The 15921-nt window shown below is 41.3% G+C and overlaps 1 protein-coding gene across 1 annotated transcript in view; it reads left to right on the top strand.

Annotated features, from left to right (window-relative positions):
• LOC125005839 (CUB and sushi domain-containing protein 1-like) overlaps nucleotides 1-15921 on the top strand; it is a 372481-nt gene that overhangs the window by 214342 nt on the left and 142218 nt on the right. The window contains exons 9-10 of the mRNA XM_047581471.1: nucleotides 1354-1478; nucleotides 8866-8987. Of these exons, the coding sequence (XP_047437427.1) occupies nucleotides 1354-1478; nucleotides 8866-8987 (247 nt within the window). The remainder of the gene's footprint in view (nucleotides 1-1353; nucleotides 1479-8865; nucleotides 8988-15921) is intronic.

The raw sequence follows: 15921 nt of genomic DNA, 5'->3' as shown, positions 1-15921 counted from the left end.
ACTGTGTTAGAAAGGTTATTACCTCCATGTGTGCATGTGTTTGTATGTATGCCTGTTAGCAGTAGTGTGTAATTGTGCATGCATGTTGGCATGGATTTGTCGGGTGTGTGTTACAGGTTTCTTTCTAATCATCATTAGGCATCGAGCTGCATGAGCTGGAACAGAATTGCGGGGTGATGAAGTGTAACAGGAGAAATGGAAGTCGCTGCAGAGAAACAGAAAACAGTGGTTTTATTGCTGGGCATGGTGCACGGTGGCTGTAACTCGGTGTGCCATGGCTATTTTGATGCTGAGGCAGCCACATACGCAGCTGGAAAGTTTTCCTTTTTCGTAATTGTACATTTCACAGTGAGTGGAAGAATGAAAGTTATTTCCAGTGTCATCAGAATCATGAAAGTGGCAGAAGCGATTGACCCAACTTTCCGTGACAAAGACACTAACAGGAAGATTTAGCCAGGCTGTGCGACTCTACGGTGTTTAACAACAGGGGGGGATGCCAGTGAACAGCCCATACTCTGTGTTGCAAATGTTTGTCCAGGTGGTAGTCTGTGGCGTATGTCGGCAGGGAGGAGACATTAAGCTTTGCAGACAAGACACCATGCAGACTTCCACTTAGATAGCTGAATGTCCCCCTTGCGTGTTAGACAGCGGGGTGCTATGAATGTGAAAACAAGCATAATCAGAACAAAGGCTACCAAAAAAAAAAAAAAAATGGCACGACAAGGGCAAAGAAAAGCGCATGATGGAGAGGTGTTATGGATTCTCATTGTGCGATGTGCCACAGGTTTGTGGTTTTGTGCAGACTGCATCAGATTAGGTTTGTGTATCCAGACTCCATGCACCGATCAGCACCAGTTGCTGTTGTAATTACGTAGGCTTCAGTATATACATGGGTATGCTGGGGGCTTCCAGCGTTGCCTGCAACAGAGCCTCCTCCCATTCTGCCAGCCTATCATTTATTTTGGCAACTGTCCACGTGCTGCTGTTCTCCCTGTTGTCCTCCTGTGCTAAGAGCAGCATGCTTAGTACTCCCATCAATCTGGATTTGATGTTGTCATTGTGTATTGTGAGTATTGGCACTTTGCACGATCCGATTTTAGTGCCAAAGCATCTGGACGGACATTCATCGGCAATCTACTGTATCTGTAAACTGTAAACCGTTAAGTCATTGTTTCCTGACCATACACACTGTACATGATCTCCTGCCTTCTTGTTTCTCGATGATTTAAGAAGTTCTCTCCACAGGTGTTTCAGTGTCATCTGACTCACGCTGGTAAAAGTCAAAGGTGAAATCAAGGTTAGTACTATTACCATATCTGACAAATGTTGTTTCTGTTGTGTCTCCTTAACTAGAATTGGCTCCAGTGTCCAGTTCAGTTGTGATGACAGCTATGTACTACAGGGATCTAAAAGTATCACCTGTCAACGAGTCACTGACACACTGGCTGCCTGGAGTGACCACAGACCCATCTGCAGAAGTAAGTGTCAAGAATGTTTTCTAAATTGTCTTAGACCTACTGCTTGGTGTCAGCGTGCATCAAAACTTTTATTATCACACACCGAAATATACTGGATTATTATTGCTGACGCGTTAAGATGCCAACAGCATTTACATATTGTAGCTGCCTGAGCTAGGGATGATTTTATGAACTGTCAGGTGGCTTAATTTACCGCATAACAACTTGTTGTATTTCCCATCAGTCATTACACGGTGACAGGTTTTTAAAGTCATAATCTGCTGTAGTATGGCTGTCAGATAATGGTAATAGTAAAAAAGTACAATAATTCCCTCTCAAGTATAGTGGACTATGAAAGTAAAGCATGTTTTTGGTATCCACTGCTTCAGACACCAGGTTTTATGCCCTCTGGACAATGTTTTTTTTCAGTACTAAGCATATTGCGTTAAACAACATCCTTTATGTATCATTATGTCATGTGCGACCAGCCCCGATGACCGGCTTTAGGCTTTAGGCTTTAGAACCTGCTGTACAAACTATTATTGTCCTACAGGTCCGGATGTTCAAAATACATAAATAAATAAATTAAAAGCCCTATCTTTAGTCAGAGCCCTCACTGCCGCAGGCAATGTAGCAATGAAAACTAAACTTGCATGTTCATCATAAAGCTGGGGTCTGTAGTCTAACTGTAACATAATGAATCCTTAATGTGTTTTTAATAGTTCTTGGATAACAGTGGAATTACATGGCAATGAAAATAAAGATATCGATTTTGTTTCTTCGGGAAATGTTAGATTGTGGATGGTAATAAACAGATACAATAATGCCGACTTTATCCTTTGTAATACTGTTGCCAGAGATTCCCAGGCTTTGGTTGCAAAGCCATCCTGTAGTACTTAAGCCTGGTTCCAGACCTCTGAATCTCTTCTCAAATCTCTGAATTTATCAGCAATTAAATTGGTCTAGTGTGGTGCTCACAGATGGCTGGTTCCCAGGTTAAAAACAACCTTACAACCTCAGCCAGTATGAACTTTATAGGTTGGATTAAAAATGGGACTAGCATCTTCTTTTGCCAGAGCATGAACTGAACTTAGAATGTTACAGAAATATCAACTCTTAAATAATAATTTTTTATTCTGATGATTTGTTTGATAAGTGTGTTTAAACAATCAGACTTCAAATCTTCTCCACCAGAATCCACATTTGTAATTCAGTACAATGCAAACCCTATCAGTAAGATAGTTGCTGGATTTTATTTATTTTTTTCCAGGTTCTCTAAAATGACAGGACGATGGAAATATCATGAATAATGTCGCTGTGATTTGCATTTCATGGTTTGTGGATATTTAAAAATCCTGATCCACTTCCTGACTGACCGGCCGAGAGACTAAATAAATAACTGTGTGAGTGGCAGAGCAATGATGCAGGGGCTCTAACAGCCCACATGGTTACTGACAATACCCTGTTGGGTTTATTGCTCCACAATGAAAAGGCAGACAGCATGCACACACGCAGACCCCCGTGTGTGTGTGTGTGTGTGTGTGGGCACGCACACTCGCAAACACACGCGCGCACACACATTGACAGCATGTGTCCAAAGGACAATGTCACACACCTCAGCTGTAGCAGCATTCGCCTTGAGCTATGGGTGTGTTTGACGGACATGCAGTCCCTGTGCTCAGACACATACTGTAGGGTCCCTGTCACATCGTGTTATAGTCTGTGTGTGTGTGTGTGCGTGCGTGTGTGTCTGCAGGGACCTGCCAGACTTCATGATACTGGATACTCCTGTCATTTAGAGACACTAGATGGAGGGAGAGTCAAGTGTTATAATAATATCATTTTCAGAATTAGCTCACAAATCTCATCTGAAATCTCAGATGTTACTTCTTATATTTCGGTGAAATGCCTGTGCACCTCCTTCAGGTGACCTTGAACCTATGATCTGTTTTTTTGGTTTGTTGCTGTGCATTTTTCATGGAATTATGGCAGCTGGCAATTTTGACTCCATCTCGCACTGCATTTAAACGTTACTATTTAACTCCGATCCTCCAAATAATAAAGCAGAACTCACAAAGAAAAACACCATCAACAACAACAGGCAAATGGGATTAGCAGCCACAGTGAAATGAAGCGTCTACCTCCGAGGCTGAGTAACGAGACCAGCACAAAAGCGCCGTTAACTGATCGTCCTCCTCGCTCGATGATGGCCCTCAAAGTGGGTCAGTCCCCATAAACCTCCATGTTAAGATGCCCATCGTTACAGCACAAATAAACAACTTTACAGTCTGGAACTGTTTTCTATAACTCGCCCGCTTTCACAAAGCTTAAAATCCTACATAATTAAGTCACACTGAGTGACAGGCAGATGTCCAGGAGTTAGGAAGTGTCTGGATAAGCTAAGGTGACCATAGCTGCATCCACAGCCACCACACCGAGCTTCAGAGCTGCTCTGCTCGTTCATCTATTTATATGCAGTCCATTATTAGAATAGCCAAGGTGACTATTTATACCCATGTGTATAGAGTGAGGGGGCAGGTGTCTGTAGCCAGTAATGCTGGTTATATCGTGCAGAAAGGTTGTTTTTACCTCAAGCCATTATCTTTTCCTGTCCAAGCAGTTTTAGATTGCCTTAACCAAACCCAGCTGCAAGTGAAATCTGTAAACTTTAAAAAAAAAGGACCTGAAAATAAACTTTAGAAGAGAAACTTTAGAAGTGGCACAACCCTGGCCTCTCAGGTCCTGAGTTTGATCCATTCTCCCTGCGTGGAAGGAGCTGCTCCCCTCTACATCTCTTGGTGCAAACATGCAAAGAGTCAGCTCTGTGATTATTTCCCCCCGCGTTTGAATAGAACACTGCAGGATTAATGGCTTCTCAGTGTACACTGTATACAGTTTCTGTTTCTGTTTGTAGGCACTGAATCGAATCAGTTACCTGCAAAAGTAGGTACAAGACACAATGACGCACAGGACATCTACATTCTAACGTTTCTATTTGAACTGTGTAGCAAAACAGGAAGAGAGTTTGTTTGGATTTGTTGGATATGAACGTTTTACTCGGTATGCATTACATTTCATACTCCTTCACTGATGCAGCTTCATGTATTCTGTATGTATTCTTTAAAATACAGAGAAATGTGTTTTCTTACATTCAAACCATGGGAGGTTCATTTTAAACGAACAGAAATCTGAATTCAAGAGAGGAACTTTCAGCACGTTGCAACATTATATGATATAGGCAGAGCTGGAAACTGTGCATCCAGTGTTTGACAACAATGTGCATCTTTTTGTATATTACACAAAAAATAACTAATTAGAGACACGGCCAAATACAGGTGCTGGCCAGTAAATTAGAATATCATCAAAAAGTTGAATTATTTCAGTAATTCCATTCAAAAGGTGAAACTTGTATACTGTATACTTTCCTTCCACACATAGTGATATATTTCAAGTGTTTATTCATTTTCATTTTTATTATTACAACTGACAGCTAATGAAAACACCAAATTCAGTATCTCAGAAAATTAGAATATTCTGAAAAGGCCAATGAAAAAAATGTTTTTTTTAGAAATGTTGGCCAACTGAAAAGAATGAACATGAAAAGCATGCGCATGTATAGCACTCAATACTTAGTCGGGGCTCCTTTTGCCTCAATCACTGCATTAATGCGGCGTGGCATGGACTCGATCAGTCTGTGGCACTGCTCAGGTGTTATGAGAGCCCAGGTTGCTCTGATAGTCGTCTTCAGCTCCTCTGCATTGTTGGGTCTAGCGCATTGCATCTTCCGCTTCACAATACCCCATAGATTTTCTATGGGGTTAAGGTCAGGCGAGTTTGCTGGCCAATCAAGGACAGGGATACCATGGTCCTTGAACCAGGTACTGGTGGTTTTGGCACTGTGTGCAGGTGCCAAGTCCTGTTGAAAAGTGAAATCTGCATCTCCATAAAGTTGGTCAGCAGCAGGAAGCATGAAGTGCTCTAAAACTTCCTGGTAGACAGCTGCATTGACCTTGGACCTCAGGAAACAGAGTGGGCCAACACCGGCAGATGACATGGCACCCCACACCATCACTGACGGTGGAAACTTTACACTGGACCTCATGCAACGTGGATTCTGTGCTTCTCCGCTCTTCCTCCAGACTCTGGGTCCTTGATTTCCAAAGGAAATGCAAAATTTGCTTTCATCAGAAAACATAACTTTGGACCACTCAGCAGCAGTCCAGTCCTTGGCCCAGGCGAGACGCTTCTTACGCTGTTTCTGGTCCAAGAGTGGCTTGACACACGGAATGCGACAGCTGAATCCCATGTCTTTCATGCGTCTCTTCGTGGTGGTTCTTGAAGCGCTGACTCCAGCTGCAGTCCACTCTTTGTGGATCTCCCCCACATTTTTGAATGGGTTTGTCGTCACAATTCTCTGCAGGGTGCGGTTATCCCTAGAGCTTGTACACTTTTTTCTACCACATTTTTTCCGTCCCTTCGCCTGTCTGTTAATGTGCTTGGACACAGAGCTCTGCGAACAGCCAGCTTCTTTAGCAATCAACTTTTGTGTCTTGCCCTCCTTGTACAAGGTGTCAATGGTCGTCTTTTGGACAACTGTTAAGTCAGAAGTCTTCCCCATGATTGTGGAGCCTTCAGAACAAGACTGAGGAACCTTTTAAAGGCCTTTGCAGGCGTTTTGAGTTAATCAGCTGATTAGTGTGGCACCAGGTGTCTTCTATATTGAGCCTTTTCAGAATATTCTAATTTTCTGAGATACTGAATTTGGTGTTTTCATTAGCTGTCAGTTGTAATAATAAAAATGAAAATGAATAAACACTTGAAATATATCACTATGTGTGGAAGGAAAGTATACAGTATACAAGTTTCACCTTTTGAATGGAATTACTGAAATAATTCAACTTTTTGATGATATTCTAATTTACTGGCCAGCACCTGTATGAAGAAGAGAGCAAGGAAGAGGAAGAAAGGGAACGAACAAGGCTGCTGCAAACAAGTAGCCAGGCAGAGGTTAAAAACGTCTATCCTGTAGCTCTGGTGTATTGTATTATCTGGTGTGATCACTCTCCTGGGATTCGAACCCACGAGCCTCGCTCATTCTCTGCTGAGACTTTACTGTTAATTAGAAGCTGGTCTCTGAGATGAATCGCCATGAATGTGTTTCTGTGTGTTCCTGTAGCTGTGTGTATCACAGTGTGTTTCAGCTCTCTTTTCTAATTAACAGGCAGATCAGTCATCTGAGGTCCCCCTCTCTCTCCCGTTCTCTTCCGGTGTTTTCTGTGTCTCCTTCTTGCCTTTTGCCCTTCCTGCTTCACTTTCCTTTTCTCGCCGTTTCTCACATTATTATCTTTAACCCTTTCTGCTCTCCCTTCCCATCTCTTCCTAACCTCTGTCCTTCGTTTCTTTCTGCTTTCTGCCTCGACATTTCTTCAAACTTCTTCTATTCTTGACTCCTATCCTGTCTCCAACGCTGTTGCCCCTGTGACACGCCCTGACGACTTAAAGGATAAATATATTCTCAGGTAAAACAGTGTGACGGCACCTGTTCAGTAAACCAAAGTGAGACTGTCGTCAGAGAATGTCTGTACTACATTTCAAAGTGGACTTTTAACACAATACTTTTTTCTTTTCTTTTTTTTTTTTTTTGCCTGATATACCTTTAAGGAAATGCCACTTTTGTTTTATGAGGCACTCAATTGGAGAAATGTTACACTTAGTATTACAGAGGACCAGATAAAAGGGATCTCCAGGCTCTTGAGGAGCAAAGGTACTGAACATTTTAGCAGCAGAGCAGCGCACTCTTGATAGTATTGGTTTTTAAACGAAAAGCTACTTTGAAATGTAGTACAGATATACTGACATGGACCCCGAAATATGAATCCAGGTAATTCTGATGATTCCTTGACCTTCCATCTAGCACCTAAACAAAACCAGACTTGCACAACATGCTAGTTTGTTAAACAGTGTGTCCGCAGTGTGATTAATTGATTCATTCAGTAATTTTGACCTGTAATTGAGCATTTTAAGTAAATTTTAATTTGCTGTGCAGGTGTTCTAAAAAAAACACCTCCCAAGATAGTTGCTTATGCCGCTTATCTCACTTTTCTTACACTAAAAATCTTTCTCTGACACACACTTACAAGCTGTAGAGACGGGGCGCTGCGCACTGTTTTGGGTGAACTCCGCACGAGAGGACAAAAGTTTTGAAAATATGAAGCAGGACTACATCATTGCAAAAAATAGAGAGCGACATTTACTGTAATAACTAGCATTACCGCCTAGTAGTTATGTGCAAAAGTTACAGTTTCTATCCATGTTTGCGTAGACTCATAGACTCACAGCCTTGTTGAGCGTCAAGGCAGTGCACAAGTCATAGGACATGATGTTTTTTATAATGCGTTGGATTGCTACGATGGTTTGTTGCTGTACACTTTTCAGACATAAAATTATCGCTTGTTTTCTTTTCGTATGAAAAAGGCATCAAATCGCAGGAACGGACATTTATTTCACCTGGAGTTTTTCTCTGAATCCAAATGAAAATGAGCCTATTTTGTATGCTAGAATAGTATCTACTGTAGCCTTCTTATATATCTCACTCATGTTGTGCGTCATTGCACAGCGCGGGCTGCAAGAAATAATGGTTTTCAGAGAGCAGTGGCGTGTCTGAAAGCACTCAAAGTTATGTAAAAAAAAAAATCTTCCAGTGGAAATGTGACCATGAAGATGCCCTATGTTGATCATCTTTTTTTTGAGGTACTGATGTTCATTAGACAGTCATTATGACTTTTACTCTATCCCTTTGATATGTGAATACAGTCACTCTGCAGGTGTATATATGTATATTTTATATGTTCATTTGTATCCTGAGTGTTACTGAAACCTGATGCTAAAGATTGAACACATCATTTTCTTTTGAAATTAAAATTCCATAGATGCTATATGATAAACATCTTATTATCAGTCGAGTTTGAATCTATATAAAGAATCCCTGTAGGAACTGTGGCTATGGATTTGTTGTGTAATGCAAAGAGCCTTAGTAGAATTATTATTAATATTTGAATCCTGCCAGCAGCTGCTGTTGTGTAAAGAAAACCAGAATATGTGATTAGAGAGGAGCTATTAATATATCAAGAGCTGCACTGTTCCCCAAAGACCTGTGATTGAGACAAGTAGGTAGTGTCATCAAATTCTGTATCTATAAACCCCCGTGTTAGTAATGGTTTCACTGAAGCCTGTTTCTAAAAAATTTGTCATCACCTTTTCTCTCACACACCCTTAACTTGTTTTCTTCTTTTCTCGTTTTAAGGTAATACGCCATTGAGAATTTGCAAGGATGATTTCCACTGTCCTATAAATCGCTTTTACAATTCTCTCTCTCTCTCTCTCTCCCTCCCTCCCTCTCGTGCTGTAGCTCGTACCTGTGGCAGTAACCTGAGGGGGCCCAGAGGGGTCATAACTTCTCCTAACTACCCTGTTCAATATGAGAACAATGCACACTGTGTGTGGGTCATCACTGCAATGGACACTGGGAAGGTGAGCTCATTTTCATTCTTTTGTTCCGCTACAGACTACATCACTACAATCCCACAAAAGGAAAATAGATCTCCCTCTACAAGTCTGTAATCTATCTAAGCCCTATGTGGCCATGCATTTATACATATTATGTCCTGTGTTTTGCTGTGATAATGAGTTAATTTCCTCCATTTTCTCCAGATCTCAAGTTATTTATCTCATGATCTTGAGGAAACAAAGTTTTCTCTCTATATAATTAGTTCAAGAGAGTTCCGTCATACGTTGTCCTGCCATGCCGTAGTAATAACAACAATAATAGCCTAAGGCAGTAGGCCTACTGTAAGGTGAGCCATTTGTTTTGTGTCGTTTGCCAGGTAAAATTAGTTTCCAGAGATCTTGATGAAAGAAAACTTTATTTTCCTGAGATGATGAGATAAATAACTCGAGATAACGCAGAGGAAATGAACTCATTATCGTGGGGAAAATGGATGAAATAATACGTATGAATGCACGGCCGCTTAGGGTTCTAAAATGTACATGGCGGTAGATTACCTTTAGGGTGATCCAGGGTTTGTGTTCTAAATCCTTGCCCTGCCTTGAAATTTATTTGTTTTCATCGAACAGCACGGTTTGCGGTGGTTTTACTTTGGGGCCGGACATTGCTGAAAAACTACGGGAACGTCTTCCTGTAGTAAATGGAGATTCAACAATCTGGCTGAGAGAGACAGGAAGGGAAAACAATCAAACATGACTTGCAGCAAAAAAAAAGCTGTAACCCAAACTAGAAAAACATGACACATATCATGTCATATGTGGAATGAAGAGAAAGCAGCAGGACTTTTGTTATTGTGGTTGCTGAGCGAGTTCTGGTTCTGTGGCAGAGCTCATGGTCACCACATCTCCCCAAATTGTGATGGCACCTTTTGTTGTCATAGCCATAGTTTGTATTGACATGAATAATTTATATACCCACTGTACAACATCTCAAGTCCTTTTCTCCGCTATCTTTTCTATGGGATTCTCCTCGTGTCTCTTCATATATCATGTCTTCACTTCTTCTTCCATGTCCCTTCGACTGTACTCTCAGCCCTCGCCTCCCCCCGTAGCCTCTGCTTGTCTCTCATTTTGTCCCAACATCCGAGAGGTCTTTATTCTCCGCTCCGCTCCCCTCGCCTTTCTTCCACATCCTCCCTGCTCCGCACCGCTCTCTTCCCATCCACTTTATCTTTTTGCCATCTGCTTTCCTCCTCTCACTTTGATTTGTCTAAAATGTTAAGCTAGAAGATGGCAGTGAGCTCATTGAAAACTAAGGAGAAAAGGAGCGAGGGAAGAGGAGATTGATGGATCTGAATATCCAGCTAGCTACTTCACATCTAAAGAGCGAGGACCAGGAAGAATAAAAAGGAAAAATAACCGAATGTCAAAACAGATACTTGACATGTGACATTGAAGTTTTCTCTATGGATAGATGAAAATTGAGTCTACTCGGCCCTGAGTTTCTGAAGGAGGAGGATGGAGAAAATACTGAGATATAATTGAGGAGGGCGAACAAAAATGTAAAAAGGATGGAGAAATTGACTTTTTGTTCTCCCCTCAGTGCCTTTCTGACTTTGACAGAAAGGGCATATCATAAGGTGGCCACGGCTGCTGTGAAACCATGACGGAATTTCAACGTATCGATGTACGGGGCCTTACATAATTATGAAAACCTTAAGTCTCAAATGAATTTATTTTCATACCTGCACTGCAGCCCTGGGAGTCTGCAACTTGATACTTTACACCTTTTATGTAAAAACAATATCATTGTAACTGTCACAGCTACACATTACCATTAAGAGGTATGGCTTCACAGTAGTATCGAGACAAGCTCTCAGGTGTCGTGATCGTACTTCATATCAAGTGTCTGAGGTGTGCTACATATTGTTTAAAAAAGAATTCAGTGCTCTGCTTCATAAAGATTCATTCATAATTCATTCCTCCATTCATTCCCTTAAATCACGGCATATGGAAGGATTTGTTCTACTCCGTGTACTGTCTCCATGCGTATGTGTACGTATGTGTGAGTGTCTGAGTGTGCTTGCGTGCGGGTGTGAAGGGCTTGAGGTTTGAGAGTTCTTCAGGACTGTGCTATAATGACAGATGATCAGCTACTACAGCTGTTGGCATTTGCAAAATGTCACTGTCAACATACAGAAAGAGAAAGACAAGGACAAACTACAAGATCAAGACAGCCATACACTGCTATAGAATAGAATAGAATAGAATAGAATAGAATAGAATAGAATAGAATAGAATAGAATAGAATAGACAACACTCATACATACACAGCTTAGTGAACATTTCATAATGTGCGTTTTGTGTCTCATTGTAACACATTCTTAACGTTCTCAACATGTCAGTACCTGGTTGGTTTTATGACTCGTGCAGTTATTTGCTCAAATTCGGTTTAGTTTACATTTTGTATGAAGTACAATAAGTACATATGATCTTTAATCATGATTTAATTTGTGTATGCAGAGAATGAGACAGGTGATCCTGAGTGTGAGCCGCCCAGAAATATAGATGTTTTTATGTGCAGTTTGTGGCCGGTAAGATAGAAAGTGCAGAGATTTAAGAAGAGAACAACGCGCTGAACGAGAGCAATTGAGCCTGCATTAAGATGAATAACAGTCATTTTTCTCCAGCCCTTGTTTTTCTCTCTGTATATTTCTCCGTCCCTTTCCATCCCTCACTTTACCTGACTGTTATTCCACATGAATTCATTTGTCAATAACATATTAGGGCACAAATGTCTTTATTGAAGTGTGCATATGGTTTGTGTCTCCTTTATGAAGGTTTGTGCGAACACGTTCGCCAATAAGTAGCACTGGCTGGTGTGTGTCATTCTGCGCAATCAATGCATTTTGTTGTGGTCTGACAGCCAGTGTGGTGTCCATGTGCTTCTTTAATGTGTCTGTCTGTTATAATCACGGGTGCACACACATCTGGTTGTGTATGACTCAGGAACTAACTGACAATGATTGTAAAAAATATGCCATAGGGCAAAGTTTCAGTGTTCACGTTTAGGGAGGAAAGACTTGTGGACGTGAGCGATAGGACTTTGTGGTGTGTGTGTGTGTGTATTGTGTGTCAGTCGTATGATTCATCAGTATCAAGCAGATAATTATTTGGTTCAGATCTGAAGTACGCCTGAGTGCTCACACACACACACACACACACACACACGTACTCCCTGAAACGCACCACCACACTCGCCCATTAAGCTCCTAATCTCTGCTGTCTTTTTCTTGATGAATACATATTAGCGCACGCACACGTGCGTACGTGCGCGTGTTTGTGGTATTGTGGTATTGTGGTATTAGATGTTAGGTCATTTTCATGCAAGAATCATCATCATCGTTTTGGCGCTGGCAGGACACATTCTGTGACACTCCATCAGATTCTGTTATATTTTACTTGACGCAGAAATTGAGGCCAATAAAGACCGATGAAGGCTGTAACCAGAATATGCTCAAGTCCAGTCTAATTCCGCGGCACTACATTGTTTTGCTGGATTACATTATTGCTCAGGCTGTTGAACGAGGAATATATAATAACCAACCTTCAGTGCTTCATCACAGTGTGCAGAAACGTACCCAGAGGACACCTGCAGTGATGTGGTGACAAGAAGCCGTGGAATGTCGGCGAGCTGACACATTTGTTAGACGTTCCACGACTTTGGTTCATACTCCCAAATTCACGACAAGCGGACTGCTTTAGATGAGGGAGTGCCTTATTTTTCTTATCTTTTATGATTTTGATGTTTATTTTTTTAGGAAAACAGATATGGGGGTAATTTCTAAACCTCATGATTTTCCCAGGTAAGACTCATCCTTTATGAATGCACCAAATAAATGGGTAATCGTCATGTATTCTTTCAGTTTTCAGAGATTCCACTGCACACACTTAGCATTACACATGTATAAATTAAGACGAACAATAGAGCCGTAGTTGACTTTCAATGCTACCTTTGCCCCCCTTTTATGAGTTAAACCAAACCCAAAGGACCAGTTTCAAGTAAACAGCTAATCTACTGCTTTACATGTGGTGGCGACCAGACTCTCAGTCATTACAAGTAATAAAATGGACAGGCCGTAGTTCAGTGAGGGTGATGATTACGTAGACCGAACACAATGCGTCAGTAAAGTGCAGAGTAAATAACCATCAGTGTCCATAGTGATGGAAATGAGCTTTCTAATTATGCACATTATCTCAATTCATCTTTTTGCTATTTTCCTATTCTGGCTTTTTGCGGTAATTTGACAGTCTGACTCTCTGGTTCTCATTGCTGAACCCAACACCTTCCTGGTAAAGCAGGCTTCTTGTGATGCAAAGATGTCCCAAGGTTACACTTTTTAGTTTTGTGCAATTGGCTCTTCTAATAGGTTATGAATTCAGTTTTACTATCGATGCGTAATGTTAAACCTCCTGTAAGGAAAGTGCTATAGTCCAAAACAGTCTGAAGAAATCGCCCAAACCATACAGCTGTCACTTAGTTTCCTGCTTTAACATAACTGCTTTATAATGCAATTTTCACGTAGCCGTCACACAGCTGTTGCTCAATCGTAGTATGTAGTTTGTTTTCTTAAACTGTCCAGCCGACAGGTCAACAGCACTCAAAGGTGCAGTAACGCCTCGACGAGAGAGTTATTTTACCAGACAGCAGCTGTTTGCTTTCTTACCACTTACAGCAAAGGTCACCTTGGGGCAGGACTCCAGCACATAAACATGTGCCACATCTGTGTACTTTCAGGGCACAACCAGCAGGCTAGCATCCTCCCAATTCTATTTTTAATTTGACGGGTTGTTTGTCCCACATGGAAAGCCACTCCACTCCTCTGAGCATATAACAGCAGAGACGCGACAACGAAACCAAGAAGCTTTTGCACATAAACCAAAGATGCATTTGAAATCACTACACATGCCGCATCCTTTATAGAGCAATGAAACTATTCCTTTACAGTGCAGATGTAATGACCTTGTTACACACAACACCTGCGAGCAAATTAGTCACTTGTGGCCATGTTCTTTTTTTTTTTGCCAGAAGCTGAGTGGGTTTGCTAATTGGTTGTACTGGTCATGGGGGTCAATCATTACCATACATCACATCCTTGACTTTAATTTATCGACCTCTTCTCTTTTCTCCATCCACTGAAGTAGAACATGTTGACTAGATTCTTCCGTTATATTGAAAGCTGAGAAGAGGTGAGGAGGAAGATAAATGGTGGTTCAGTTAGCAACTCCAGCCTCTTCTTCTTCTTCTTCTTCTTCGTCTGTTCTTATGACTCGCCTCTCAGGTTCCACTTGGTGAATCTGTTTCCTCACATGGTTCAAAGACACAAGTCAGGTAGTCGATTAATGAGCGATTGTATTTCTATGTTAGCCCTGTAATTGGCTGGCCATCCGTCTAGAGTGGCCCTCTGTTTTCTCGTTAGCGCATACTGGAACAGACTGTGGCTCTCGAGATGCTGAAAAACAATAAACATGTGTAGAAAAGAATGCAAAAATTCTCTCCTTGGCTAATTTTAAAGACAATCTGGCAATTAGTACAACCGGCAGAATTATTTCCCTACTTAAGAAATAACTGCGTGTCGAGCAATAGCTAATACCCCTACTTGGTGGATTGCATTGGGGCTGTGACTTCTGCACACACTCACAGTTCGATTGATCTCCACTGCTAAAGTAAATGAATTTTCAGGATGAGGACATGCACTGGTTCCTTATGTATCTCACCTGTACCTGAGTTTGTACCTCACTGCCCATCTGCACCCTGTGTATCTGTCATAAAATTCTCTGTAGCTACAAGATGCAGCGCAGTATAAAGATGATTTATAATGCTGTGAGCTGCACTGACTAGCAAAAGGGCTTCTACAATTCAAATTAGACCGTCAGGGAAATGAATCAGAAACACGTCTAGAATAAAAAAGAAAGGAAAATAAATGGGTTAATACGAATAAATGACACATTACGGTTGATTTTTGATTACTGCTTGCCAGGCCTGGAGAACGCCCTGTGGGATTTACCCTCACACAGAGTTCAGGTTATTATGCACTTGTTTATTTGGCTGAAAGGCTAAAAGTAATCTATTGGAAAAAGGGTCCCGAACGGGCACCGTGGCAGCTCACCAATGACTTAACATAGCTGCACAATCTCAACAAGGGAATTCTCGTACACTCTGCTTTCAGGACAGCTGTTCCCTCTCTGTACTACTTCTGACAAGGGGTCACCTCAGTGCACGGTTTAAACTTTTTCTCGACAGTTTATTTTTGACTCAGGGCAGCAGAAATACATTAAAGTTCCAGTGGGCTTAACTTTATAAAATATGTAAAAATATACCTTCATTGTGTCTGTGTCCCACTGAGTCTGCAGCAGGATAGAGCTGGTTAAACTCACTACCCTTGTTTTGACCCTTTATATCCAGAAATCTTGAAAATTGTCATTAGCTGTGAATATTAGCATGGCCCTATCAGTGACAGAACGAATAAATCAAGTGTTCTTTTAACATTATTGTGTCTCTGTTATTAGTCTAGCACCCTCAATCTTAGACCAAGTGATGTGCAGTTTACATATATCTCATTTCATTTCTGGCTACTTAAGTGCTTAAATTAAATAACTTTTCATTTCATTTGTGGGATGCCAACTTATAAAAATCTGCAGTCTAGCTTCCAAGTGCTGGACTTTCCATTTTGATCCGTCGTGCTCCATCATTTGTGCTTGTCTGCCAAATGAACTGTGCTCCTCCTGCTAACTCACACACACACACTCATACTTACTATACACCGCCACTGCCAGCTTCTGAGTCAAGTGAATCAATTTCGTAAATATGCTATTCTTTTGAAAAATGTACAAACAAGACGTTCTGTTATGTCTCCACCAGCTTTGCTCGGAGAAAGACGTTTCGTTTTGTAGTAAATGC

This window comes from Mugil cephalus, chromosome 3 (genome assembly GCF_022458985.1).
Source record: "Mugil cephalus isolate CIBA_MC_2020 chromosome 3, CIBA_Mcephalus_1.1, whole genome shotgun sequence".
In the NCBI taxonomy this organism is placed as follows: Eukaryota; Metazoa; Chordata; class Actinopteri; order Mugiliformes; family Mugilidae; genus Mugil; species Mugil cephalus.
This window is presented reverse-complemented; position numbering and strand designations above follow the sequence as displayed.